The sequence below is a fragment of the Oncorhynchus tshawytscha genome, linkage group LG03 (assembly GCF_018296145.1).
Source record: "Oncorhynchus tshawytscha isolate Ot180627B linkage group LG03, Otsh_v2.0, whole genome shotgun sequence".
Taxonomy (NCBI): domain Eukaryota; kingdom Metazoa; phylum Chordata; class Actinopteri; order Salmoniformes; family Salmonidae; genus Oncorhynchus; species Oncorhynchus tshawytscha.
Window position 1 is genome coordinate 20,485,279 of NC_056431.1, and position 27,851 is coordinate 20,513,129.

The 27,851-nt window shown below is 41.7% G+C and overlaps 1 protein-coding gene across 2 annotated transcripts in view; it reads right to left on the reverse strand.

The window, feature by feature from the left end:
• znf385d (zinc finger protein 385D) overlaps positions 1-27,851 on the reverse strand; it is a 46,588-nt gene that overhangs the window by 4,792 nt on the left and 13,945 nt on the right. For both annotated transcript variants that reach the window (XM_024396007.2, XM_024396021.2), the window contains exons 3-4: positions 13,647-13,754; positions 9,823-9,991 (exon numbers count right to left, since the gene is read on the reverse strand). In XM_024396007.2, the coding sequence (XP_024251775.1) occupies positions 9,823-9,991; positions 13,647-13,754 (277 nt within the window). The remainder of the gene's footprint in view (positions 1-9,822; positions 9,992-13,646; positions 13,755-27,851) is intronic.

Here is a 27,851-nt window from a genome sequence, read left to right on the forward strand (position 1 = left end):
CTAGACACACATTTATCACAGTCCAAGAACAAGCAATTCATTCACTTTCTGCTATTAAGGTGATTTTGAGAGCAGCTGTTAGTTTTGGTATGTAATTACAAACACAAAAATGCTTTCATTTATTAGTGTTGATGAACGTAAAAGAATGAATGTGATTTGTGACAATTTAATGTCGTTGAGTATTGATCAATCTTCCAGTGCATGAATTGTAATTGCTTATTCCATAAGATCTCAATTAAATTATTCGAAGACTTTACATGAAGTTTCACATGACCCCAAACCATTTCATTCGTAATACTCTACAATATCCACATTACAATATACACCCTTAACTCTTGTTGACACTTTTGATACTTGATATTTCTGTTATATCATGATGCCACTGTCATGACGTTGGCCTCTTTGGGTATAGCAAGCCCCATCCCCCTCTCCCTACCTCCCCCTTACCTCCTTCAACTAGGCTGCTGTGGTCAGAGAGACATCGTAAATTCCTGAGAATCTCCTCATGGACAAACGGTATAGAGAGAGTAAATTTTCATAGAGAACAAAATAATTCCTTCCACCTCACAGAACTTGAGGTACGAACAAATTTCATGTTCCGGAGAAAGTATAAAAGATTGGTGAAGAATCCAGCTACAAACTGGTCCGTTTGTCACAACTTGGGGAAGCTCATGGGAGACGGTGTGGCCACATTACCATAACGCTGTTAATATAATAGCCTCAGATATGAGGTTTACATCTAATTGTTGTATAAGATGAATGAGTGAATATGACACTGTTTACACAATTTTACAAAGTGATTGTGGACTGTTTAATGAAGGAAAACTCAAAAATGGAATTGGAGTTAACTAAATCAGAGGATAGCCCCTGAGCCCAGTTAGGGTCAGGCGTCCTGGGACAGCCCTTTTCTGCCATTCCGAATAAAACCCAACTTTGAGAAATTATCACCAGACCATGTTTTTCTCCAATAGGAGGAGACAAAGGTTGTAGACCATTGCTGAATCTTTTAACCATACCACGTGGTTAAACTCTTAGACTATCGATACTGACAGAATAAGAACAAGTCTTTGATATTAATTACTAGTCAGCAGCTAGGAATTCGGTATCATTGAACGCGAAGAACGACAAGCGCCGAAACATCCATTCTATAATGAAACTAATGAATGTCACTCTGAACAATCCACTCTAACCACAACCGAGAGAGAGAGAGAGGGAGAGAGACGGACAATTCTACAAAAGAAACAAACTTTTCACCAGCGATCAAGACGACACACTGAGCGTAAATATATATATTGATTGCAATTGTTCCCGAATGAGTGAGCAAGGATTAGCATTTCAATTGTTATAATTATCACTCTGTAGTCGACCCCCACTTCCCTTTTGTCTAACAAGCCACAATGCCGGTTTAGTCCACTAGGGCACATTCTTCTATCATTTCTTGTAACCACATTTACCTTGTTTGTTTGTTTGTTTATGCATTTCTGTGAATTACTTAGTTAGTAATAAATAAATTATTTAAGACAATTGATGTATGGATGACTCATAGTGAAGACTGGGTTCATGCAGATAACCAACAATTTATGACGTTTGGAATGAGACTAACGTGAGATAAAGTAAATCATTCTTTAATTCGAAGACTAATTGATCAGATAAAATATCTGAAAAGTTATTTTAGGAAATTCTAACTTTATAATCTGAATATTTTTCTTTGGTGCCCCGACTTCCTGGTTAATTACATTTACATGATTAATCAGTTGATCGCGTAATACTAATTACAGAGAATCTTTGATAAAAACTATGTCTTCAATTTAATGATAGTAAAGACACGACACCACCATAATTAGCATTTGGGTGAATCTTTAATTGGATGGTAATTGATGGTGGGCTTCACATTGTCACCGATGAATACTGTTTATGCTAAGAGGAAAACAATAACAGTGCCCTCACCCCCCTGCAATTATCATCCAGCTACTCCCAGCCTTCTCTTGAGTGCCAGGTATGAAAACACCCCGCAGTCACACTAAGCCAATCCCTCAATCAAAGCCAACTCACTAGAGACCAAGAGTTGTCAACCTACCTCCTTCTGTGGGCAGGTTTTCAGCACAAGATAATGATTTGATTTGTCCTTGAAAAGCAGGGTTAAATGTGTTTTTGTAGTTTGTCTGTCAACATACATGTATTGTGCTTGTATGCGCACATGTGTGTCTCTATACATGTGCTTTTGAGTATGTACTCTCTCTATGTACACTGTGTTTTTGTGGTGAGTATACACAGTATGTTATATTTACAGTATGTGTGTGGTTGTGTACTGTTCACACACAAGCACGGATGTGACTCTTCGTTGCTTCATCTTTTAAACAGGAAATCCCATTTCAGTGACACACCTCCATTTCAATCAAGGGCGGCCTGTTCAAGAGGCAATGTAGGCACATGCATGTGTCTGTTCTTGCATTGCAGGGCACTCATGTTCCATAACGTCATTAAAAGCGCAATTTGCCTTTCGCGAGCAGGTGATTATAGTGTACTTGGCTGGCCTAAAACGCCCTCTACTCTGGGAAGGCTCCAGTAATCCATATCCCCACTCGCTGTGACCTAACTGGCTCTGTTAAGAACTCAATCACCTCTCATTAATGAAGGTAATGACTGTGATCAATCTAGAGAGGTGGCGGGTGGGGACTGACAGCTATGGGCTGAGAGGGGGGGTAGTGAGGGAGAGAAAGAGAGAAAAGGGAAGATAAAGGGTAATAGAGTAAATAAGGAAAGGAGTAAGGAGACGGAACGAGAGCGTGAAGAGGGAAAGAGAGATTGGAGAGGAAGCAACAGTGAGAGAGAAGGAGGGAATGAAAAATACAGTATGTGAAAGAAAGGAAGAGGAGGGAGTGCAAGGGCCCCAGAAGGAAAGGGGGAGGAAAGGAGATCAAATCAAAAGAGGGACACAATTAAGTGAGAGAGAGAGAGAGGGAAAGAGATTGGATGCCACAAAGAAAGAGGGAATTCGATTGGGGAAAAGAGACAGCTATCATGACCCTCTTGGAGAGCTCCCCATCTTTTTCGTCATCTGTTTCTGGTTACCCCCCAATTTTGATCTTGTCTCATCGCTGCAACTCCCCAACGGGTTTGGGAGAGGTGAAGGTGGAGTCATGCGTCCTCCAAACATGACCCGCCTAACCGCGTCCTTAACATCCGCACCAATGTGTCAGAGGAAACACCGTTCAACTGGCGACCGGGGTCAGCCTGCAGGCACTCGGCCCACCACAAGGAATCGCTAGGGCGCGATGAGCCAAGTAAGCCCCCTCGGCCAAACCCTCCCCTAACCTGGTTGACGCTGTGCACCGTCCTATGTGACTCCTGGCCACGGCCAGTTGTGGAACAGCCCGGGAACGAACCAGGGTCTGTAGTAATGCCTCGATCACTGTGATGCAGTGCCTTAGACCAATGCGCCACTCGGGAGGCCCACGTCACCTGTTTCTATAACTCTATAGCTCTCAGTTTGCCAAGGAGATTTCCTTTGGCGATAGAGCAGAAATGCTCTTCTCAAATCCTTACACTCTCGTTAGGCTTCCAGGCAATCACAGAGCGCCCCATGATATCTGATTACCTTTCTCAATGATGCTGGATTAAGCGCTTTAATTAAAATGATTGAGCCCCATTATATGCCACCATGACTTAAAGGACAGAAACCCCTCAAGGCCCTGCAGTTGTGAGGCATTCTTTCCTTTGATACAGAAGTGTATTTATAATGTTAGTGATTATCATTTGGATAACAGAGCAAAATTATCTTTGAGATATTTCACAGCAATGGTCAAAGATCTTCCGTTGACTCATTCAGCCCCTCCTTCCTCATTGGAATTCATTCTCCAGACAAAATCCTTTTGAAAAGTTTCTACAGCTTTAAACCTCCTCAGAACATCTCACAAATGAGGGTATTTACAGTAAATCATAGTTCCACGCAAGTGAAAAGCAGGTTTCATGCACAGAGTCATCAGCTTTGCCACTTTGTGATGCAGGTCTGTGTGTAAGGGCGTTTTCCAACTCAGTGCGTACAGATTTGGATCTTTGAATTCCTTGTTGGTTAGGAGACGTGCATGGGGAGCTTTAGTGGTTAACTGATGGCTGAACAAGCCTAAGCTAGCCCCCATGTCCCATGCCTTTTCTATTGTGCAGCTGCTGTCAGTGCAGGCATGGCTCCCCTGACAATCTGCTCCTTAATAGCTAATATCAGGGTACATTTCCTCAGGCACTGGACTGGAACAGAGAGATGGTGACTGCGTTATGGGCAACTCTTCTCTTTCTTAGCCACGTGCATGCGCGCACACATGCACACATACACAGACAGACACCCCCACACACAGCTTGACATGCAGTGGCTAAGTCATTGGATAATCTATACAATCTCACTGTGACCAGCTGTCAATTCGAAGCCACCACACACAAGTCTAAAACACACACACACACACACACACACACACACACACACACACACACACACACACATCCTCAAAATGCATACAGAAAATACATGAACTCACATGTACACAGAATGTGTGTTATAATGTCTCTTTGGCAGAAGTTTTGCATCAACACTGAGATCCCACTATCAAGAGAGACTGCAGTTCCTCTCCCCATTCCTCATATCTGCTCTCCGTAGCCATTTCTCTTCCCTGACCTCTGCTTTTCATTAGAGGAGCTCAAGGGCACTGATATACCGCTAAATACTTCAGCCCTAAAGATAATGTGGCGTTTACCCGCCTCGCCAATTAATTTCCCTGACATCTGAGCACATTAATATTCATTACCCAACGCCACTTTTGACAAACGGATGCTCCCACGCTTTGTAGACACGACAGTGAGGTGGAGGAGAAACCTGCTTGTTTTGTTTTGGGAGGTCAGTGATGAAAATGATTTATGGCTATTTGTTCCTTTCCCGGTACAGTGTTTAATGGTCTGTCTTTGAGGCCTTTCAGGGTCTTATTTTTAAACATTATTTTGTGAACAATATTTTCCACATAGTGAGATGTGGGCTTGCTCTTGAAACACACCTATGAGTGAGCTCTGGACTGCATTTCTTTAACAAATGCATAAATATTAAAAGATATACTGGCTGAATAAACTAAAGCTTGTTTTGGAATTCACTAGGTGTGTACCAGACTGAAGGGTGATATCACTATCGCTCTCGCTAAAGGGGGTTTCAATTAAGAAAGCATGAGGAGGACCAACATTCACGAAATCCCCCATTGTGGAGCAAACGTTATATTAAAAAGTTACCTGGTATACTCTACCTTCACAACTCCAATCAAACTTTATTTGTCACATGCGCCGAATACGACCGGTGCAGACCTTACTGTGAAATGCTTACTTACAAGCCCTTAAACATATACGCCCCTAACACAGATATTCCTGCTTTCATGCCAAAAATGATAACCCTGTTCAATGAGTATTGTGTTTCCTTTGGCGTGGTGGCCGGAGATTTTAATTGTACCCTTAACCCAACCCTAGACAAATCATCTCAAGTCCCCATCACAAATCCTAGGTCTGCAAAGATGTTGAACTCTCTTACTAAAGAGATGGGACTGATGGGACTGGAGAGTGAGTAATAGCTCATCTATGGACTATACATACTACTCTAATGTCCATAACACCTACTCCCGTATAGACTACATTTTTATCCCAACCAGTATCATAAATTCAGCCACGTGTACAAACGGACCCATAGCACATTCAGATCACGCCTTTGTCCACCTCCGCTTTGACCTCTGCAAAAACATCCCGAGGTCAAAGGGCTGGAAATTCAACACCTCCATGTTATCAAATGAAGCGCTACATACATTGGTAACTACATGGATAGACGACTACACACAAGACATTGAAGATTCTCTTGTTTCTCCGGCCACAATGTGGGACGCTGCCAAAGCCACACTAAGAGGTCATCTAATTGAATATGCTTCCTTTAAGAAAAAAGCAATGGAAGCACACAGGCTAGATCTTGAGATGGAGCTAGAATGCTGTGAAAGAATACATAAACAATCCCCAGACAGCACCTCCTGGAGTCAACTTAAAGCAGCCAAAGCCAAACTGAATTTGGACTATACTTGGGAGATTTGAAATAAGTTTTCTTTACTAAACAGAAATACCATGAGTATAGCAATAGGCCCAGTAGATTGCTTGCTTACCGATTTACAAAAGAGCAGTCAGAGCGTACAATCACGGCTATCCGAACAGCAGAGGACGAGGTCACATATGACCCAAAAAATATCAATTGAACTTTTCATGATTTTTACTGCAAACTATATACCTCTGAGAGAAAACACACAGAGGCAGAACTCCACTCCTTCCTAGAGGGACTCTCGCTACCTAAACTATCAGATACCGACCAAGAATATCTCAACTCCCCCTTCACTCCTGAGGAGATCCTGGAGGCAATTACCTCCATGCCACCTAACAAGTCCCCAGGCCCAGATGGATTCCCCAGAGAGTTCACCAAACTTTTTGGCCCCAGCTTAGCCCTATTTTCATGCCAATGCTGGATGATTTTTGCAAAAACTGAGTTCTCCCAGACTCAATGCACACAGCTCGCATTACAGTGTTGCTCAAAAAATACAAAGACCCTCTATCCTGCTCGTCCTTCCGGCCCATAAGCTTGTTGGATTTCGACAACAAAATAATTACCAAATTGCTCACCAAAAGACTAAACACTCTTCTTCCCAAAATAATAAAAGCAGACCAAACTGGATTTATTAGAGACAGATACTCTTCTGGTAACATTTGCCATCTTTTTGATATTATTGATCAAGTAAACGCACAGAAGACCCCTGTCCTGCTGGCTTCACTGGATGCTGAGAAGGAGTTCGAAAGGATGGAGTGGAGCTTTCTGTTCTCAGTCTTAGAAAAGTTCAATATGGGCCCAGACTTTATTAAATGGATCAAATCACTATACTCTCATCCAAATGCCATGGTGACTAATAACGGACTGAATTCTGACAGATTCCCTTTGGGACAGGGCACAAGACAAGGGTGCTCGCTGTCCCCCCTGCTATACTTGTTGGGGCGGAGCCGCTAGCAGAGTTGATAAGGAGCAATTCAAGTACAAGATTTCGCTTTACGCGGATGATGTCTTGCTCTACATATCCAACCCTGAGAAATCCCTCCCATTTTAGACACAATTGCTCAGTATGGCAAGTTTTCAGGTTATAAGATACATTTTAACAAATCCACTGTCTGCCCTCTCAATATTACACTCACCAGCTCTATGAAGACACTATGTCCTTTCCAATGGAAAACACAGCAGCTTCAATACCTCACGATCTTCATAACACCAGATCTGAATAGCCTTTTCAAGGAAAATTATCTTCCACTCCTGGACCGAATCAAGAACGATCTCCAAACCTGGATCTCCCCCCCAATTAGCTTAGTAGGAAGAATTAATGTCATCCGTATGAACATCCTCCCTAGACTGAACTACTTATTTCAGATGCTCCCATGCTGTCTCCCAGTTTCCTTTTTCAAAACAACTAACCAAAGCATCACCAAATTTATATGGGGCAATAGAAAACCTAGGATCAAGTTCTCCACTCTATCGAAACCTGAATCTAAGGGTGGTCTTGCCCTTCCCTCCCTTCAATTGTACTACTGGTCTGCCCAAATCCGCAACATGCTAACATGGATCACAAACAGACAAGAGTCAGCGTGGATTCAGATAGAAGCCCAATCCTGTGGTTCATTGCCACTAAGCTCAATTATATTCATTAATAACTTTAGTGTAGTGGGCAACATAGCCAAAACCTTTGTGATTTACAGCACCCTACTAGCGTGGAGGGACTGTAAGAAATACCTTGGCATTTCCTCCCAAATATGTTCTCACTCGCCCATAGTAGGCAACCCAGACTTGCCAAAATTCCTGAAGGATGCCAACTTTAATCTTTGGCATACTCTCGGAATCAGGACCTTTTCAGACCTATTTCATCAGAAAACCACCACACTGAAATCTTTTCAAGAGCTCTAGAGCTTTTACATTTTTTAAATATCTTCAAATTAGACATGTCATTTCCTCATTTACCTCCAAGAGGAGGTTTAGAACTTGAATGAAGTTGAATGAAGTTGAAACCCTTCTTGTCACAGCACAATCCATTAAAGGCAAATATCTTACACCTATAGACTCCTTTCTGAGAAAGGAGGCTCCTCCTTTACTCCTTTGAAAATAATCTGGGAAAAGGACCTTGGTCTGACTCTCAGTGATGAGTTATGGGCGGAGGTTTGCAACAGGGTATACTGCTCCTATACTAATGTAAAAATGAAAGAATCTAATTACACATTTTTGTACAAATTTTATTACACTCCTTTGAGACTCCATAGAATGAAAACGGACATCTTTCCTAACTGTAAAAGATGTACCTCTGAAAGTGGAACCTATATGCATGTATTTTGGAACTGTAGAGAGATTGCCAGAATTTGGCAATCTATACATACTGCTGCACAGAAAATACTAGATGTACAGTTTGAAATGACCCCGTGTATCTATCTTAATGCCCAGCAGGACTTTGTTCTTGTTCCTGACAGAGAAAATTTGCTTATGAATATTACATACTTTGCTAAGAAATGTATTCTTCTATTGTGGCCTCTAATACCCCTCCTACATTTAAAATGTGGAATGACCAGATTGTTGACCAGTTTGTTGACTAACGAGGCTATATACAGGGTGTACCGGTACAGAGTCAATGTGTGGGGGTACAGGTTAGTCGATGTAATTCGTACAGGTAGGTAGGGGTAAAGTAACTACAATGTGGGGACAAAACATTGTCCCATTGGAATAAATATCTGATGACTTTTGAAATATGTTGATACCCTCTCTGTAAATTGTGAATGATCCTATTCTGCAGGTGTGAGCATGCGGGACCAGAGAGTTCACAATGCAGTGCCTTACAGAGTGTAAAGAGGAATCGCAGAACCTGAGCTCAATTATTGGGCGGCAGGTAGCCTAGTGGTTAGAGCGTCGGACTAGTAACCGAAAGATCGAATCCCTGAGCTAACAAGGTAAAAATCTGTCGTACTGCCCCTGAACAAGGCAGTTAACCAACTGTTCCTAGGCCATCATTGAAAATAAGATTTTGTTCTTAACTGACTTGCCTAGTTAAATAAAGGTAAAGTAAAATACAAAAATATGGATGCTTGTATGTGCTCCAGAAATGTGCTCCTGGTTTAAAATCGTTTACTCATGGAACATTGGATTGTAGGCCCTATACTGAGGCACTCAGACCTAATCCTGGAGAGCCATGGTTCAAGGTTTCATTGGTGCTGTTTTATTAGGCAATTAAAGATGGATACAGGAAGACTTCACTAGTGGACAGAGGTTACCCAGAGAGCACTCTGGTTCTCCAGGTCCAATGGGTTTAGCTGTAAGACTAATGGAATTGACAGAAGGTCACCCTCCACTGACTACATTTTAGAAAGATTAAAAGACAGTGAAGCTTATCTGGTCCTGGTGCCTGTCTCCTGTAGTAAATATACATCATCAAGACGTCTCCTGTATCTACTTCCTCCTGCTCCCAACTTCCTCTATTGTGACACCATGATCAGATATACAACATGTGCAGTAATGTTATCCAGGTGAAAACAAATGGATGTGGAGAAAGAGAACTATCAGCACACTGTTTCTGTACTGTTTTCATTTGCAACACGAAAGGGACCTGGTCAGGTATTTCGTCAGACTCGGCACCTTTTGAAATTTGTTGGATGGATGTGACAAAGAAAAGAGTGACAGACAGAGAGAGTGGATGGGGATTGGAAAAAACAATGGATACGGAAGGAAAGTAAAGGAAATTGACCAACCTTTCCTGTCAGTGCCGTAGCACATTGCTGGAGGGTTGATGCTCTTAGGGGTTTCATGGTTGGTGGTTTCCTTGGTGACCACTGAACCTCTGAGCTTACATTTGGTAGCGTCCAGAGATTTCAGCTTCTTGGCGTGTTTTGTTCCTTTGTAGTGGGCTAAGGCTTGGCTCTGTGAGAAGAACAAATAGCAGGCTCGATTTAAACCTGGCCAAACTGTGACCAAAAACTAACTCAAATCAGTGGCTCATGAAATATACATAACACAGTGAGCAGGTATTACAAAGCTTTGCCTTTTATAGTGCTGAGTAGACAAAAACTTTAAAGGGGTTCAGCATCAAAAGAACATTAATGACATTAACAAGGACAATGTGCTGCAGAGTTTGTCCCAGTTTAATTTACAATGTTATCCATGCTCCTTTGCCTGTTATGTGATTTTTTGTCTCACATGTCAGTATAGTATCAGGGGCCATGTGATGGTGAATCTGTGATAGTCTGATGTTTCATTAATGTGTAGCTGTTTGAGTTTAGAGTCCAGACACGATTCTTCCAAGATTCACCTTCACAACGGATTTACCCAGACGCATGGACTGGGCCACATGCAAGAACTTTCAGTCGTCCTTGTTTACCTCCATCTACTTTCTGGCTGACTTTGCCCGTGACAAGAATTCTTACTTGCTGTTTGCAATTTTTAGGAGAAAATTTCTCCATGCCATTACAGTAAATCAACAAGATGGAAATTTCCAGAATAAAAACCTTTTCTCTACACTCAACCTTAATTGATTTAGTCTGTGGAGGACATAGACAATTATTGGCATTGGAAAATGCATTAAATACTAAATCCTCTAATGCAAGGAACCAAAATAAAAGCCAAGCATGGCACTAGCTAGGTTTCCATCCAATTGGCAACAGATTTTCATGCAAATATTCTGAAGTCAGAAGAAATTATGCGTTACATAGTGAATTTCTGGCCTTGGCACGTGCCTTCTAACCAACATCTCGTAGATACAGTGCGGGTAGATACCTACATGATAAGAGCAAGATCATTTAGATTTTTCCGAATGGCAGCCAAGCCTCGATAATCATGTCATCAGAATAAGACCCTAGATATTTATTGGAAATCAGTATCAAGCTCATCAACTTGCACTTTCACCACCCTGTGAAAGTTCACAACTTATTTCATCTGTAGCCTAATACACAGCCTGCTAAACGAGTCATAGTGGAAGGGCTACACAATATCATCACGTGTCTTCAAATTTACTTCGATATGATGATTGTCATTCTATCAATATTTGCGCATAAAGGCATTTCCACCTCCATTTCCTGCATCATTCGTTTTACAGAGACAAAAAGATCCCACCTTGTCTAGCGTATTTTGTTTGGTTGAAATTTGGAAAGTTTTCTGACAAATTTGCTGTTTCCCATCAGGCCTGTCACACCATTTTTTATCCGACATATTCTTTACACCCATAGAAAGGTTGGATGGAAACCTGGTTAATTAATGTCTATGTTATCTTTCCTCCAATATATTGCTTCCTTATGTCATGCTCCAGTTATCCAAGCCATCAGTAGATCTTTGCCAGAAGACAAGTGATATGGATGAGTGTTTAGTGTAATCAAGACCATAATTCATCTTTCATTAGAGCAATGATGTGGAAGAATTGCCTTAACGATACTTGAGATTTGACACAGACCAGATTAAGGTGGGGAAGGAGGCAATCCGTTTTTGGATGGTCTATAAGTGAGAAAGACATCTTATCAAATAAGACTGTCAATTAGCCAATTAGTCAGTCAATCATCGCACAAAAAGATTTAAGTGGATTCCCACGTGTGATATTTCATGTTCTGTGCATTCTTTAAGTCATTCTTAAAATATACTCTAAACATATAGATCAGCCAAACCGGTGACATTTTTGGTTGGGTTATAGTCACTATACAGTATATGGGTGGCTGTATGGAAATATATTGCTGGCGGTGTAATTAGATCAATAAAACCACATGTCTGTTACTTGAACTCTGTGAAGCATTTATTTGGGCTGCAATTTCTGAGATGGTAACTCTATTGAACTTATCCTCTGCAGCAGAGGTAACTCTGGGTCTTCCTTTCCTGTGGCGGTCCTCATGAGAGCCAGTTTCATCATAGCGCTTGATGGTTTTTGCGACTACACTTCAAGAAACTTTCATCTTTAACTTCAGGATTGACTAACATTCATGTCTTAAAGTAATGATGGACTGTGGTTTCTCTTTGCTTATGGTAGCTGTTCTTGCCATAATATGGACTTGATCTTTTACCAAATAGGGCTATCTTCCGTATACCACCCCTACCTTGTAACAATAGCTCCAACACAACCCAGGAAGCCAAATACCATGATGACTCCAATGACCAAGTGCAGTTTTAGAGCTGGGACTGCTTCATCTGCTATACTGCTTCCATCCATATTCACTTTGGTAGATGGAGACACCCATAAGGATGCATCCATCGATCCAGGGCAGCAAGTTGAAGAAGAGAAGCAGATACTTCAGGCCCTTTTTATAGACTGACATTGTCTGTCAACAGCCAAGCAAGAGATGGAAAGAATCAGTGTGAAGTTCTCCACAGTGTGATACTGGTTTGGTGGTAGTGAGTGTGTTTGTGGCTTGTGTTTTACCGGTCACCAATCAGAACATCAGTAGTTCTCTCCTCAGGTTGAAATGTGAGGAGACATCCTCCTCTAAAGAATGACTCAAGGTAAAAAATAGTTCTACTGTTTCAGCAAGATATTTGAGAGCGGTGTCAGCTTATTGAGGCATTTTTTACTTAGCGCAGAGGAAAACTGGGTGGGAATATCCCAATTATATGGTACATATTGTGTGTATTTTAGTTTTTTTCACCACTCAAAAGTTCAGGTATTCCGTTCTTCACCAAAGTAAGCTAAGCTACACACACCATCCACCACCCAAACAACCTCCAAGTCCACCAGGTTTCTCCATCCAATTTAAACTCCTATATAGTCAATCTGCAAAGATGATAAAGTATTTTTGATGCCCAAGTGACATCAAACTGAAATGTATTCTCCCTATCTCGGCACCACGGAGATTTGATAGGTAAACACCATCTTTTTCTGTTTGCTCAGGAGTTGTGATTGATGGCTGGGATGGATGATGATTATCCTGAGCTAGACCTCAATGCTGAAGAAATAATAACCGTCGCATTGAGTAATCACTAGCACATTGGGGCCCTGAATAGATAGCTAGCTTCCTTAGAGGAGGAAGTATGACGATGCCATTTTGTAATGCTACTGAATTAACTACCCTTGGCTCAAAAAATGTGTTTTCAATTGTAGGAAAATGCGTATTGATGGTAAGAATAAGGAAATTGTACATTCAGCTTCCAAGCATTTTAGTAATGAGGGTTATATCAGAACTACTTTGTTTATTATTAAACAACTGCTGTAATGTATTGCAAGATAACAGTTGCTTACTCCAACTTTAAAGCTGTTACAAGAAACTTGCCCTAGATTACAGAGATGGCATGTTGTGCTGGATACATTATTCAGGACACATCCTCATTTGAGACGAGTGACATCATGTGCTATTTCACAACTGACTTAAGGATGCAATGTGTCCTCTTTTATAACAAATTACATATACTTTTCAAGATTCATGAGCCCATTATGTCTTTTGCTTGAAGTATGACCTCATCAACATCTTCTGCAATCCTGTAAATATGGGTCGAACATGTAGGAGTGGACCGTCGTGCTTTGTTATTCAGGTCAGTACGACTCAACACAACACAGGATTCATCGAGGGCATTTGGTACCCCGTGTGATCTCCAGAAGCTCCCTCACCTGTGAGTTGAATCTCAGTTGGCACACGCTGCACGAGACGTGTCTTCTCTTCGTCAAGGGAGGAACTCCAAACGTGTGATGCATAACAGCTTTCTGAACTGGGTCCATCTGGGGGGGGGGGAGAGGAGAGTATAGAATCTAAGTGAGATACAGTGTTAGAGCGGACCACTAAATCAACCACCTTACATCCCTTGGTGTGGTGGAAAGAGAAAATGATTTGCTTTAGAGCAGGGTTCCCTAACTTGCGGCAGGTGATTTATTTGTATTATTGTTTATTTTTCTATTGCTGCACACAAAAGATTGTAAAAACACCAGCAAATCAGCTACAAGTGATTTTAATTTTGGAAATCTGTTCCATAGTAGAGAGATATATGTGATCGTATGTTTGAAATGATTCTGTTTTAGTCAAATATTATATATGTTTGGGCTTCTTGCGGTCAATTTGCAGTTTACAAATTATTTGTAATTATGTTCCGGCCCCCTGACCATCCGCTCAAGAAAAGATTGGCCCGCGGCTGAATATAGTTGATGAGCCCTGCTTTAGAGCTTCTTCGGGGGTTAGACGTTTAATATTAGCTACAGCAGCTGTCTTCCAACTCAGATACAGACATATTGCACATTAATCTTAGTCAGTAGACACAATCAAATGTAATTGTTCACTCTCTCTTTGGTCTTTCATTGTTCAAATCAAGTTCAATAGTCATCAGCCAACAATGCATGATCAATTCAAATAACATCGTGCTGTACCCCAAAACAAAAGTCTATCGATCAGATTCTGTGAGTTTAGGGCAGGAAGAAGGTGTAAAAGATACTTCTGTTGAAGCATTTACTTCCTTTATCATGTGTTGCTGCACCCTCTTTCTCTCTGTTTGATATTGTTTGCACCTCAATCTGTCTAATGACCGAGCTTAAAGGAGTGAACAGCCATCTAACAGAGAAAAGTTCCATTGTTAGAGCTGGATTAGGGGAGCTACCTGCTGTTGGCTTTCTATACCAAATACATAAAACACTTCATACATATTTTTTTTTAATGTGCATTAGATCAGTAAACTCAAATTAATTGGGTAAAAATTGGATTGAAACCTTGAATTTTGAATTAAAATGACAGTAATCAGGCGGGGTAGCAATGGCTTTGAAAAAAAAGAGGTTAGATATACACTACCGTTCACAAGTTTGGGGTCACTTAGAAATGTCCTTGTTTTTGAAAGAAAAGCAATTTTTTTTGTCCATTATAATAACATCAAATTGATCAAAAATACAGTGTAGACATTGTTAATGTTGGCTAATTGATCATTAGAAAACCCTTTTGCAATTATGTTAGCACAGCTGAAAACTGTTGTTCTGATTAAAGAAGCAATAAAACTGGCCTTCTTTAGACTAGTTGAGTATCTGGAGCATCAGCATTTGTGGGTTTGATTACAGGCTCAAAATGGCCAGAAACAAAGAACTTTCTTCTGAAACTCGTCAATCGAGAAATTGCCAAGAAACTAAAGATCTCGTACAACTGTGTACTACTCCCTTCACTACTCCCTTCACAGAACAGAGCAAAATGGCTCTAACCAGAATAGAAAAAAGAGTGGGAGGCCCCGGTGCACAACTGAGCAAGAGGACAAGTACATTAGTGTCTAGTTTGAGAAACAGACGCCTCACAAATCCTCAACTGGCAGCTTCATTAAATAGTACCCACAAAACACCAGTCTCAACGTCAACAGTGAAGAGGCGACTCCGGGATGCTGGCCTTCTATGCAGAGTTGCAAAGAAAAAGCCATATCACAGACTGGCCAATAAATAGAAAAGATTAAGATGGGCAAAAGAACACAGACACTGGACAGAGGAACTAAATTTGGATTAGCTAACAGAATGTGCCATTGGAACACAGGAGTGATGATTGCTGATAATGGGCCTCTGTACACCAATGTTGATATCGTTTCCAGCTACAATAGTCATTTACAACATTAACCATGTCTACACTGTATTTCTGATCAATTTGATGCTATTTGAAATGGACAAAAACAAGCACATTTCTCAGTGACCTCAAACTTTTGAACAGTAGTGTATATAGACCGGTTAGATGACAATGTCACAAAACGATGCACGAGCATCCACAGCAGAAGTCTGTGTGTTGTTTTGATTCCGGACCGTCAAATCAAATCGCTATAGCAACAATGACAAGAAGCTGCCATGTGGGGAATCATAGGTGGATCGTTTCAGCTTGTTGCATCTTGTTATTGATAACTTTGTTTTGAGGTGTTTTTGACTCTTGCCACGTCTATGCTAATGTGACAAACATTTGCTAGCTAGCTAACCAACTACAGTAACAATGTATTTGAGAGACAATAAGTGCTCATTGTGCTAATGTATTTATGTTTCCAATAAAGATTTGGAGAGGAAATATCGTTGACATGTCAACAATCCTTTGATTTTAAGCCAACCCTGCCTGTTGTGCTCCACAGTTACGCACGCATCGGTTTATTGCTAAATAACCCACCTGTCCATAGATCTAGATCTATAGGGCTATAACTATTAAAAAAAAAAAGGGAACATTCTACAAGAACATAACTGGATTAACACAATCATAAAATGTCGACACAAGTTCGTGAGTAGTGCTATACTGTGGGCGAATTGACGAAACGTGTGTTACGCAACATTCTTCCATTGTAAATCTCACCCAAGTTTTGGAGAGAAGATGACATGAATCTGGCACAGGTCCCTGGCAGGGAGAGCTTCAGTACCGATACATTAGCTACAGCCTGCTGGGAAATAGGCTAATATGGAGGGCTGGAAACGTATCGAGTGTGAGAAACATCTGTGCCACGGAAAAAAGGATGACCTTCGACTTAAAACACGCACTGGGCTCGAGTGTCAGAAATACCATCACAATCAGTGTCAAATTAATGTTGGGACAGGGCTATGTAGACTTAGGATAATAAACACACAATACACCAAAGTTACTAGGGAAGCACTTCACACAAGTAACCTTGGTGTGTTTCGGTGTATATTCAGTGTGTTCACATAGCCTCATCACATAACGTTCACAGAACTCTCTTCTAGATCTACTGTATAAAATCTGTCCATTACACAATCCTCCACCACTCAGCTGCGGTCTAAGGCCCCGTACACACTCCGGTTGTACAACTGATGTACAACGTATTTGACACAATGGTGATACAACCTGATAGAGCTTGTCTGCAAAACATTTTTTTGCGGTATCTCTACAGCACTTGTGTAATTATTTTGGAAAAACTCTGTTGTATCACAACCGTTTAAACAAATGTGTTGTAAATCAGTTCACACTTGAGTGTGAACAGGGCCTTAGCCAGCACAGCTGCATTCCAAGCGACACATTATTCCTCCACCATACTCTCCCATCAGCCACCCACTGCGCCACATACTCCACAGAGAACCTCCTGCTGGGAGCCGGCTTCAATTGAGATATCTCCCCATCCACACTCACATCTTTATGCTAAGTCACACGCCTGTTATCAAAGCCCACGTACATGTAGTTTTCCCTATTTTATTCTCTCTGTCCGTGCGAGTGTCTCCTTTCATTCATGTGTCCTCTGTGATTCATGCTGATGTGCTGGGGAGATGTCAGGGGACCATCGCCCCTGACGATAGAGAAATAACCAGGCAGTTTAATGGATACTATCCGACAGCCGACAGCAGCCTGTCTGTCGGACAGCTCAGCGCGTCGGCCGTGAGACCGGTTCACTCAGAGCAGGAGATAATGCAACAAGACTAGAGTGTGATGAGACGCAGTGGCAGTGGCAGTGTGTGTGTGTGGGTGACGTTCCCTTCCTAACTGTGATAAACTGGACAAACAAAACACTGAGCACTATGTTTGTTAATTTATCAACATTATATTTTCTATATGCCCATATATCACTGAATAAAACATTAGGTCAAATGAATCCATAGATCAGCCTTTTTTCATATTGTCATAATTATTTTCAAAATAATAGTATTTTGTGTTCTTATACATTTAGTAAAATACTGTGGCCAGCAGCTCAAATGCTGCCCAATAACATACTTATGCTTTATGTGTCCTCGTAGTCTACTGCTTAGGATTCCACCACTGCAGTAATGTGACGGCATCAGAGAGAGAGAGAGAGAATGAGAAGGAGAGAGAGAGAGGGAGAATGACTGGTCAACAAACTGAGCCAGCCCCAACCGTGAGGTCTGAATGTTCCATTCACGGCCGCCAGGCACGCTTACCATTAACTAAAGTGGGATGAATGACCTGTCAAAAGTAATCCTCCGTCCTATGCGTTTCCCAATTACCTCGCTGCCTAGGCCAGTCAGTTAGTTATCATCAGCCATGCCGCTATAGATTGTTGCCACACCAAAACATTTGCAAGTCAAATGCGGGGGACGCTCATAACTTATGAGAAACAACAAGCTTCCCAGGTGTTAATAAAAACGCACACCCTTATCACATGAGAGGAAGTTGAGAGGGGAAGAGAGGAAGCAATGAGGTCTGGGGGGTGAAGAGAAGAGAGTCTGCTGTAAACTGAGCGCACAGACTAGTGGATTTATCCCCTGAAGATGCTGAAAGACAGAGGTAGAGAAAGATCAATCCATTTTCCCCCACTGTCTTAGTACAACTGTTAAACTTTGAGTACTTTTTCATAATCATGTACTGTGAGAAGTGAATATGTTTGGTGTGGTATGGATTTGTTTGCAACAGGAGGAGAGATAGGGAGAAGAGAGAGAGAGAGAGAGAGATGAGAAGGAATTTCCCCATAGTGTACTTGAGTGGGTCACGGGATAGGAACATTCACAGTGACCGTGAGTAGAATGAAACTCATAGAATCTTGATTCAATTTAATATTCTAATAGCAATATTATTCCGTTAGTGCAGATCAATTTGATCTTCTTCAAAGTGATAACTTGGCTCAAAAAGCCACAGGGAACAGTCTGTTTTCTTTCTATTGTTGCACTTGTTTATCTCTCCTCCTTAGGGTTGAAGCATCTCAAATTGAAAATGATTCAAGTGTGTTTCTTCATCATGTGTAGAGGAAAATAGGTCTTAGTGGATCTCAGTGGAATGTGTGTGTGTGTGTGTGTGTCTATCATTACTATGCAAAGGGGCAGTGGCACTGTTGAGCTCTTCAATTGGGCTTCTCATTCAATATGCCGCACAGAAGGCTGGGGTGGGGGTTCATTATGCACATTGCTCCTGTGCATATTACTGCTTTTTAACGGGTTTTAAGAGGTTTTGGATTCTATAAAAGGATGTACATTTTATGCTGTTGTTCCCCTTGATACAGGCACTTACTGTCAGTAACGCTAAATAAGAGTGTTATATGATTCAAATGTAAGTAGAGAGCGAGAGAAAGAGAGAGAGAGAGAGAGAGAACCTGAATGGACTACTTTTGATGAACACAGAGCAAGCATAATGATAATTCTCTCTCTCCCTCTCTATTTCTCCAATCTCTCCTTATAACCCATCCTTTCTCCCGCCCTCTCTCTCTGCTCTTTTTCTCCGTTGCGCCTCTAGTTCCACGTATCTATACCTCGGCTTTCTGCTTCTTGTCTCAGATTGTATTTTCTCCAGAAGGAGCGGTACTTTAGCACTTTCCCATCGGTCTTCACCGCTGACCCCTCTCACCGCCATCAAGATCCGTCAGGATGAAATATTCAACTAGGGTGTCTCCTCTGCTCCCCAGAGCCACCTGGCAGCCTCACACTGTCCCTCGACCTGCTCAGATGAAAATGTAACACCTTAACCCCTTAACCCCTGCCCTACCCACCCCTTGCCTCAGAACAAAGCACATCTGAGCTCCATCAAATTGTCTTTATCCATAGACCTGTCACGCATGACATGATATAAAAACCCTAACTAACACCTAAAAAAGTAGCCTTGAACATTATGAAACAAAGCTTAAAAAGGCCATTTAACCCCCCAACAAATCAACTTAATTGAATGCATCTACAGCAATACAATATCTTCCCAGGTCTTGAGCCAAACTCACCACAATAAAAAAGTGATTTCATCTTTCGCATATTCATCACAATTCATTGGTGTACCATAGATCAAGTTGATGTGGTTCGGTAATGTTTTGCTAATTTCCTTCATAACCCAATTTCTATTCTATCAATCTATCAAACCTCTCTGGCAACACCCCGCTGGATCGAGGGGAGTTATTCTCTCGTGACATGGCTCAATGAAATCTAAGATGAAACAATTTATCTTCTCATAATATTCTCCATGAATATCAAACAAGGCCAATATTCACGATGAAAGAAATGTAATGAAAGAAAAACCTACATTGCTATTGAATCCCTCTTTTCCAAATCAATGCCTTGAAATAGAGAAATGCATGGCTTACCTGCAAACACAGAATATAATAATGGTGAACACTTTAATATCAATGAATTCAAGGGTTTTACACACATGCCTACACTGCTTGAACCAGGGCCAGCCCTTGGTATACTGTAAGCTACGTAGGTGGTCACCTAAGCAATGGTTTCCCAAACTTGGTCCTGGGGCCCCTCTGGATGCACGTTTTGGTTTTTGCCCTAGTAAGTTTGCTGACGACACAACAGTGGTAGGCCTGATCACCAACAACGAGGAAACGGCTTATAGGGAGGAGGTCAGAGAACTGGCCATGTGGTGCCAGGACAACAACCTCTCCCTCAATGTGAGCAAGACTAAGGAGCTGATCATGGATTACATTGACGGGGCTGTAGTGGAGCGTGTCGATAGTTTCAAGTTCCTTGGTGTCCACATCACCAACGAACTATCATGGTCCAAAAATATCAAGACATTCGTGAAGAGAGCACGACAAAACCTTTTCCTCCTCAGGAGACTGAAAAGATTTGGCATGGGTCCCCAGATCCTCAAAAGTTTCTACAGCTGCACCATCGAGAGCATCCTGACCAGTTGCATCACCGCCTGGTATGGCAACTGCTCGGCATCTGACCGTAAGGCGCTACAGAGGGTAGTGTGTAAGGCCCAGTACATCACTGGGGCCAAGCTTCCTGCCATCCAGTGTCAGTGGAAAGCCCATAAAATTGTCAGAGACTCCAGTCACCCAAGTTATAGACTGTTTTCTCTGCTACCACACGGCAACCGGTACCGGAGTGCCAAGTCTAGGACCAAAAGGCTCCTCAACAGCTTCTACCCCCAAGCCATAAGACGGCTGAACAATTCATAAAATCGCCACCGGACAATTTACATTGACAGACCCCCCCCCCCAGCTACTCGCTGTTGTTTGTTACCTATGCATAATCACTTCGCCCCCACCTACATGTACAGATTACCTCAACTAGCCTGTACCCCCTGCACACTGACTCGGTACTGGTGCCCCCTGTATATAGCCTTGTTATTGTTATTCTTATTGTGTTTCTTTTTATTTTAGCCCACTTGGTAAATATTGTCTTATTCTTGAACTGCACTGTTGGTTAAGGGCTTGTAAGTAAGCATTTCACGGTAAAGTCTACACTTGTTGTATTCGGCGCATATGACAAATAAAGTTTGACTTGACTAGTACTATACATCTAATTCAAATAATCCAAGCTTGATGATGAGTTGGTTATTTTAATCAGCTGTATAGAGCTAGGACAAAAACCTAAACGTGCACCCAGAGGGGGCCCCAGGACCGATTTTGGAAAACTCTTTCCTAGGTCCCGACCAACATTTTCTAAACGTTTTTTTGTGAACTTACTGTTGAGAATAGTAGAATACACCATTTCTACATTTGGTGGTGCAGCAGCAGTTTCCCTTTTCTTACTGACAGTCAAATCAAATTAATGTATTGGTTACATACACATGGTTAGCAGATGTTGTAGTGAATGTAGCGAAATGCTTGTGCTTCTAGTTCTGACAGTGCAGCAATATCTAACAAGTAATATCTAACAATTCCACAACAAAAACCTAATACACACACATCTAAGTAAGGAATGGAATAAGAATGTATAACTATATGGATGAGCAATGTCAGAGCGACATAAGTTAAGATGCAATAGATAGTATAGAATACAGTATATACATATATGAGATGAGTAATGCAAGATATGTAAACATTATTAAAGTGGCATTATGAAAGTGACTAGTGTTCCATTTATTAAAGTGGCCAATGATTTCAAGTCTGTATATAAGCATCAGCCTCTCTGTGCTAGTTATGGCTGTTTAACAGTCTGATGGCCTTGAGACAGAGGCTGTTTTCAGTCTCTCGGTCCCAGCTTTGATGCACCTGTACTTGCCTTCTGGATGATAACGGGGTGAATAGTCAGTGGCTCGGGTGTTTGTTGTCCTTGATGATCTTTTTGGCCTTCCTTTTAACATCGGGTGCTATAGGTGTCCTGGAGGGCAGGTAGTTTGCCCCCGGTGATGCGTTGTGCAGACCGCACAACCCTTTGGAGAGCCCTGCGGTTGTGGGTGGTACAGTTGCCGTACCAGGCGGTGATACAGCCCGACAGGACGGTCTCAATTCTGCATAAAAAGTTTGTGAGGGTTTTAGGCAACAAGCCACATTTCTTCAGCCTCCTGAGGTTGAAGAGGCATTGTTGCGGGTGGACCGTTTCAGTTTGTTAGTGATGTGTATGCAGAGGAACTTAAAACATTTCACTTTCTCCACTGCTGTTGATGGGGGGTGCTCCCTCTGCTGTTTCCTGAAGTCAACGATCATCTCCTTTGTTTTGTTGACGTTGAGTGAGAGGTCATTTTCCTGACACCACACTCTCCGAGAGCCCTCATCTCCTCCCTGTAGGCTGTCTCATCGTTGTTGGTAATCAAGCCTACTACTGTTGTGTCATCTGCAAACTTGATGATTGAGTTGTGCATGGCCACACAGTCATGGTTGAACAGAGAGTACAGGAGGGGGCTGAGTACGCACCTTTGTGGGGCCCCAGTGTTGATGATCAGCGAAGTGGAGATGTTGTTTCCTACCTTCACCACCTGGGGGCGGCCCATCAGGAAGTCCAGGACCCAATTGCACAGGGCGGGTTTGAGACCCAGGGCCTCAAGCTTAATGATGAGAATGAAGGGTCCTATGGTGTGGAATGCTGAGCTGTAGTCAATGAACAGCATTCTTACATAGGTATTCCTCTTGTCCAGATGGGATAGGGCAGTGTGCAGTGTGATCGCGATTACATTGTCTGTGGACCTATTGGGGAGGTGTGCAAATTGAAGTGTCTCTAGAGTGACAGGTAAGGTGGAGATACTATGTCCCTTGACTAGTCTCTCAAAGAATTTCATGTTGACAGAAGTGAGTGCTACGGGGCGATAGTCATTTAGTTCAGTTACCCCTTTGCATTCTTGGGTACAGGAATAAACATGGCCATCTTGAAGCATGTGGGGACAGCAGACTGGGATAGGGAGAGATTGAATATGTCCGTAAACACACCAGCCAGCTGGTCTGCGCATGCTCTGAGAATGTGACTAGGGATGCCGTCTGGATCGGCAGCCTTGTGAGGGTTAACACGTTTAAATGTTTTACTCACATCAGCCACGGAGAAGGAGAGCCCACATTCCTTGGTAGCTGGCCGCATCAGTGGCACTGTGTTATCCTCAAAGCGGGCAAAGAACGTGTTTAGCTTGTCTGGCAGCAAGACATCGGTGTCCGCGATGTGGCTGGTTTTCCTTTTGTAGTCCGTGATTGTCTGTAAACCCTGCCACTTACATCTTGTATCTGAGCCGTTGAATTGCGACTCCACTTTGTCTCGATATTGACATTTTGCCTGTTTGATTGCCTTGCGGAGGGAACGACTCCTCTGTTTGTATTCTGCCATATTCCCCGTCACCTTGCCATGGTTAAATACAGTGTTTCGTGCTTTCAGTTTTATGCGAATGCTGCAATCTATCCACAGTTTCTGGTTAGGGTAGGTTTGAATAGTCACAGTGGGTACAACATCTCCTATCCACTTCTTGATAAACTCAGTGACCATTTTATTTGCCCATGTCAGCTAATATTTTTTAGATTGGTAAATTAGCTGGGAAGACTATCTAAATTTATAGTAATCCTGGCCAAATTACCAATTTATCTTTCCAACCAGGCAAAATTCTATGAAGGCAGCACTGATCTCGACAAGAGAAGCACAAGTTTTGTAGGGGGCAGAGAAATTCACAAATTCATAATTCAGGGTAATCTTAAGCAGTTTACTTCTGTTAGATAACCATTTTTCAACAATCATGCTCTGTCTAGCTAGTTGGTCATCTACTGTACATGTTGCAATATGCATGTAGCAATACATGTAGTTATATGTCTGTCATATTGAGGTATCTAGCTATAATTAACCCGGATCAATCGAATAGATAGGTGTGAGCAATTATGATAATTCCAACTGCACTTAACTAGGTGTCTTTGCTAGACAGACATATACAGTACATACAGACAGAGGGGGGACATTTTAAAGAAAGGATGAAAGTGAGAGAGGGAAAGAGAGTTGGGAAGAGACTGGAAGACAGAGAGAAACAGAGAAAGACAGCACTGCAAATTGACTTAGAAATCACTATTTCAACAACTCTTCTCTTCCAACTTGTTAGGCAATCCCATGTACCTACGAGGGAAGGATGGCCAGCCACACAGGAGGGTGCTTTTTTATTAAGGAGGCTGTGCTGACCGAAAGCATGTGGCCAATTCAGAATGAAGCGCATGATTGCCAAAATACACCTACGCTTCTTCTGGCGTGGGCTTGTCAAGGATGTGGACAGCTTGGCAAGTGAAATAACCTTTTGTTTATCAATCACATTCTATTATATCTGAAATGATTAGGATTTCAATGAATGTCATATCAGAGAGCACACGGTGTTTCAATGTGACTTTGTGCTAAAAGGTCAGTACTTGTCTAGCCTGCCAGAAGTTAAGTTTGAGAGGGTGAAGACTGTTGCGCCAGAGTTGAAGCCCATCAAAGTTGTTTCACCATGATCGGTAAGTGTAACAATACCATTTTCGCCCTGATAAGTTGTTTTGTAATGGTTGCTTTATTTATTATAGAATGTGTCTGAGTGTGTGTGTATGTGTGTATGTGTGTGTGTGTGTGCATGTGTGTTAGTATCCTTACAAATATGAAAATCTGCATACTGCATGACACAGATACGGGTAAGAATAAAGTAATCTTCTCTCTAACACTTTAAAATGTTAGGGGTGGACTTCATCGGACCCTTCACTAAATCCAGGAAAGGCAACCGCTAGTTTCTGACAGTGACCAATCACTTTACCAAGTGGGTGGAAGCAATATGCATTAAGGTCAGTAAAGGAAGAGAATGTGCTTTAAATTCTAAATTCTCTTCTGTAACCTATTAAAAAAGGGAGCTTGGAACCAAAAATTGATTTTTGGATTTTTTGTTTTGTATGATGCCAATCAAGGACAAGACTGGCGAGGCCACCTCCCAAGGTGATGGACATCTTCAACACCCACAGTTCTCCTGAGGCCATCTTGAGTAAAACAAGGTACGGATGTAATTGGTTATATTCTGTTTTTTATTTATTTTATTTTATGGTACATAAGACATATTTCAATATTTTACATTGTCAATAGATATCCTTTTCCTTCCCCCTCCTTCAGGTTTTGGATGAACGGACCAACCAGACCCTCAAGACTGCCATGGGCAAGTCCCTGGACAGGTACCAGGAACGGTGAGAGGACAACCTAATTCTCTTTGCACACAACAGCAGCGTCCAGGCCTCCACAGAGTACTCACCGATCGCCTGATATGCAGACGGGAGCGGCAGCAGACTGAAGTAAACAATGCAAATGTACCTGTATATACAATAATTGCATATACTGTAGTTGTTCAAATGTGTGATTGACTTAGTGTTGTTTGCATATTGATATTTTTGTATAACGTCCTTTCAGATCACAGAAACCCCACCTGATGTGGTGGAAGTTGTCGAACCAGATCAGAAAGCTTTCGAGGACCACCTTCAGGCACGGGCTGAGAAGGATGTGGTGGTTTTTGGCCAGGTAAAAATGATTGTCCACTGTTCATTTATTTTCTGGCCCTCCAAAAGATATGTAAGAAATGTATTTGTAATAATATGAAATATAATTGCATTTATTTCTATTATCAATCAAGGTCGGACAGAACATCGACAAAGTGCAGGAGAAACAGAAGGAGAGCAAACTGGAGGAGATTCAAGAAGGGGACAAAGTGCTTCGACATCCGGGTAAATGACTTGGTTTGGTAGAAGGACGAAAGGAAGGCGAGAGCTGGGAAACCTCGCTGCTCTTTCGCTCCTAGCTGGGGTCACCATCTGTTAAGGTGAATATAAACATCTCAGATAATAACTATTTGCATTTGCACACAAAATAACCTGAAGTTGTAGTTTCCCCAACACTGATCTTTTTGTCTTCGTCTTCCTAGGGTTAACTCGGGCGGAAGCCAGCAATCTTCTCCAGTTGGAGTGGATGGACGGTCCACCACTGAAAGCCCTGACGCCCTACACTTCGGCGAAGCCCATGAGACAAAATATGTTAAGCTTTGCTTGACATTTGAGAAAGCTTATAAAAATGTCACTCCTTAATTTACCTCTCCAAATGACTTTAAGGGCAATCGATTATCAATACCCAGGAGGTATCTGAACCAACAGAGCCATTTAGTTTGTATCAGTCTGATTCTCTGTGCTCTGAGTAGGCGGGGTAACCAGCTTGAGGTAGGATATACCTTCAAAAGGGGTTAAAGATTACACATCTTCCATTTGTAACACTGCACTAATCCATCACATTAAATGTAACCTGTGTGTTTGCTTGTTTATGTCTCTGTCTCCTACTCTGTTCCATTTACTCTGCTCCTGTTCTCCAGGACCTAGGGGTTCTGCCTAACACCCAGACGTGGATCCACCTGATATGCTTCATTATCAACCACCCTACAACTTTTCATTACATCTACAGCTACCGTTGTCATTACCTGCTAAGAAAGTTTTCTTGCTCCATCATACTGGGCACATAATATGTGAGATACACAGATTAACTCAAAACACTAGCACTGCAAACACTCAGTGCCTGGACTTTGTAGTCTCCCTCTTCAAGTCCCCCTTCTGAGACTGGATGCCTGTTGAGAACAAGTGACAGGCAGAACCTCCCACCCACACAGCACCCACCTCCTCTCTATTCCACACACCAGAATTCACTATTTCAGTCTATGACTGCCATGTGAGTGTTCCAACAAAATGTGGTGAAAATAAATTAATGACATCGGTACCCCAAAAATATCAGCATTTATATATTTAAATCTTAAAAATGGCCAGGTTGGTTTTCGCAGCTGTTTCACAAGGTGTTTGTTGTTATAAATTGTAAGGTATCCCTTGATGGTATTTGTTAGTTCAACATTATTCATTGTTGTATCCTGGGACAATAGCTGCATATATATTCAAACACAAGGGTGTACTAATGAACTATGCGAGATAGATATATATCTATATTTGATCATAATAGAGGACTACTGAAATGATATTATTTCAGTGTGGATAAGGGACGGGCAGGTTAAAATGAAAACATGCCAGCCAGACAAGCCAGTGTATGAATCAAACGGATTTGCATATGAATGGAGTGGAAATTAGCTGACTTTGTATCTGTAAGATAAGTAACATTAATGTGTCAAGCAGATTACAAGATTTTTTTGCTATTTCAGAAACTTGGCAATGTTAAAGACATGGATTTCATGTTGAAATGTTAACAAGGTACACAAAAGTAGCTAGAAGTAATGTTTTCATCTTATTGGCTAAACAAAACAAGTTTAAACGGCGATTGTCTTGTGGAAATCAACTTTGTTTGTATAGCGTGCTGAAAATAACGCCATTTAGGCTGTAATGATCTAAAACAAAATTGGAGCATTAGGTCATCATACCATTGATATAGCAACGGACGCTAATAGTTTATCGAATCCCATTGTGATGCAGGGGACGACGACACTTTTTTGTCTGGGAGACATTGTTTAGCATGACAGGCCCCAATTGATTTTGTTAGTCACTCTCACTCAGATATCATATCAACATGGCATAAGTCATGGTAAAATATGTAGAACTGCAGGAAATGATCTGTAAAACTGCACATTTGTCCCTCCACCTGATGGCAAAACGAGTAGAATTGCATGAAATGTGCTATATTGCAAAATCTTCTCTCAGCTCCATGGCAAAGGCCCCCAAAAGGTTAGGGCCGGCCCTGGCCCGAAGTGATATACTTTAAAAAAAATGTGAATGCAAGGAATTATATCTTTTGAAGTTTGTAATACTACTGAGCTCTAGAAATTGTAGTTTGTGT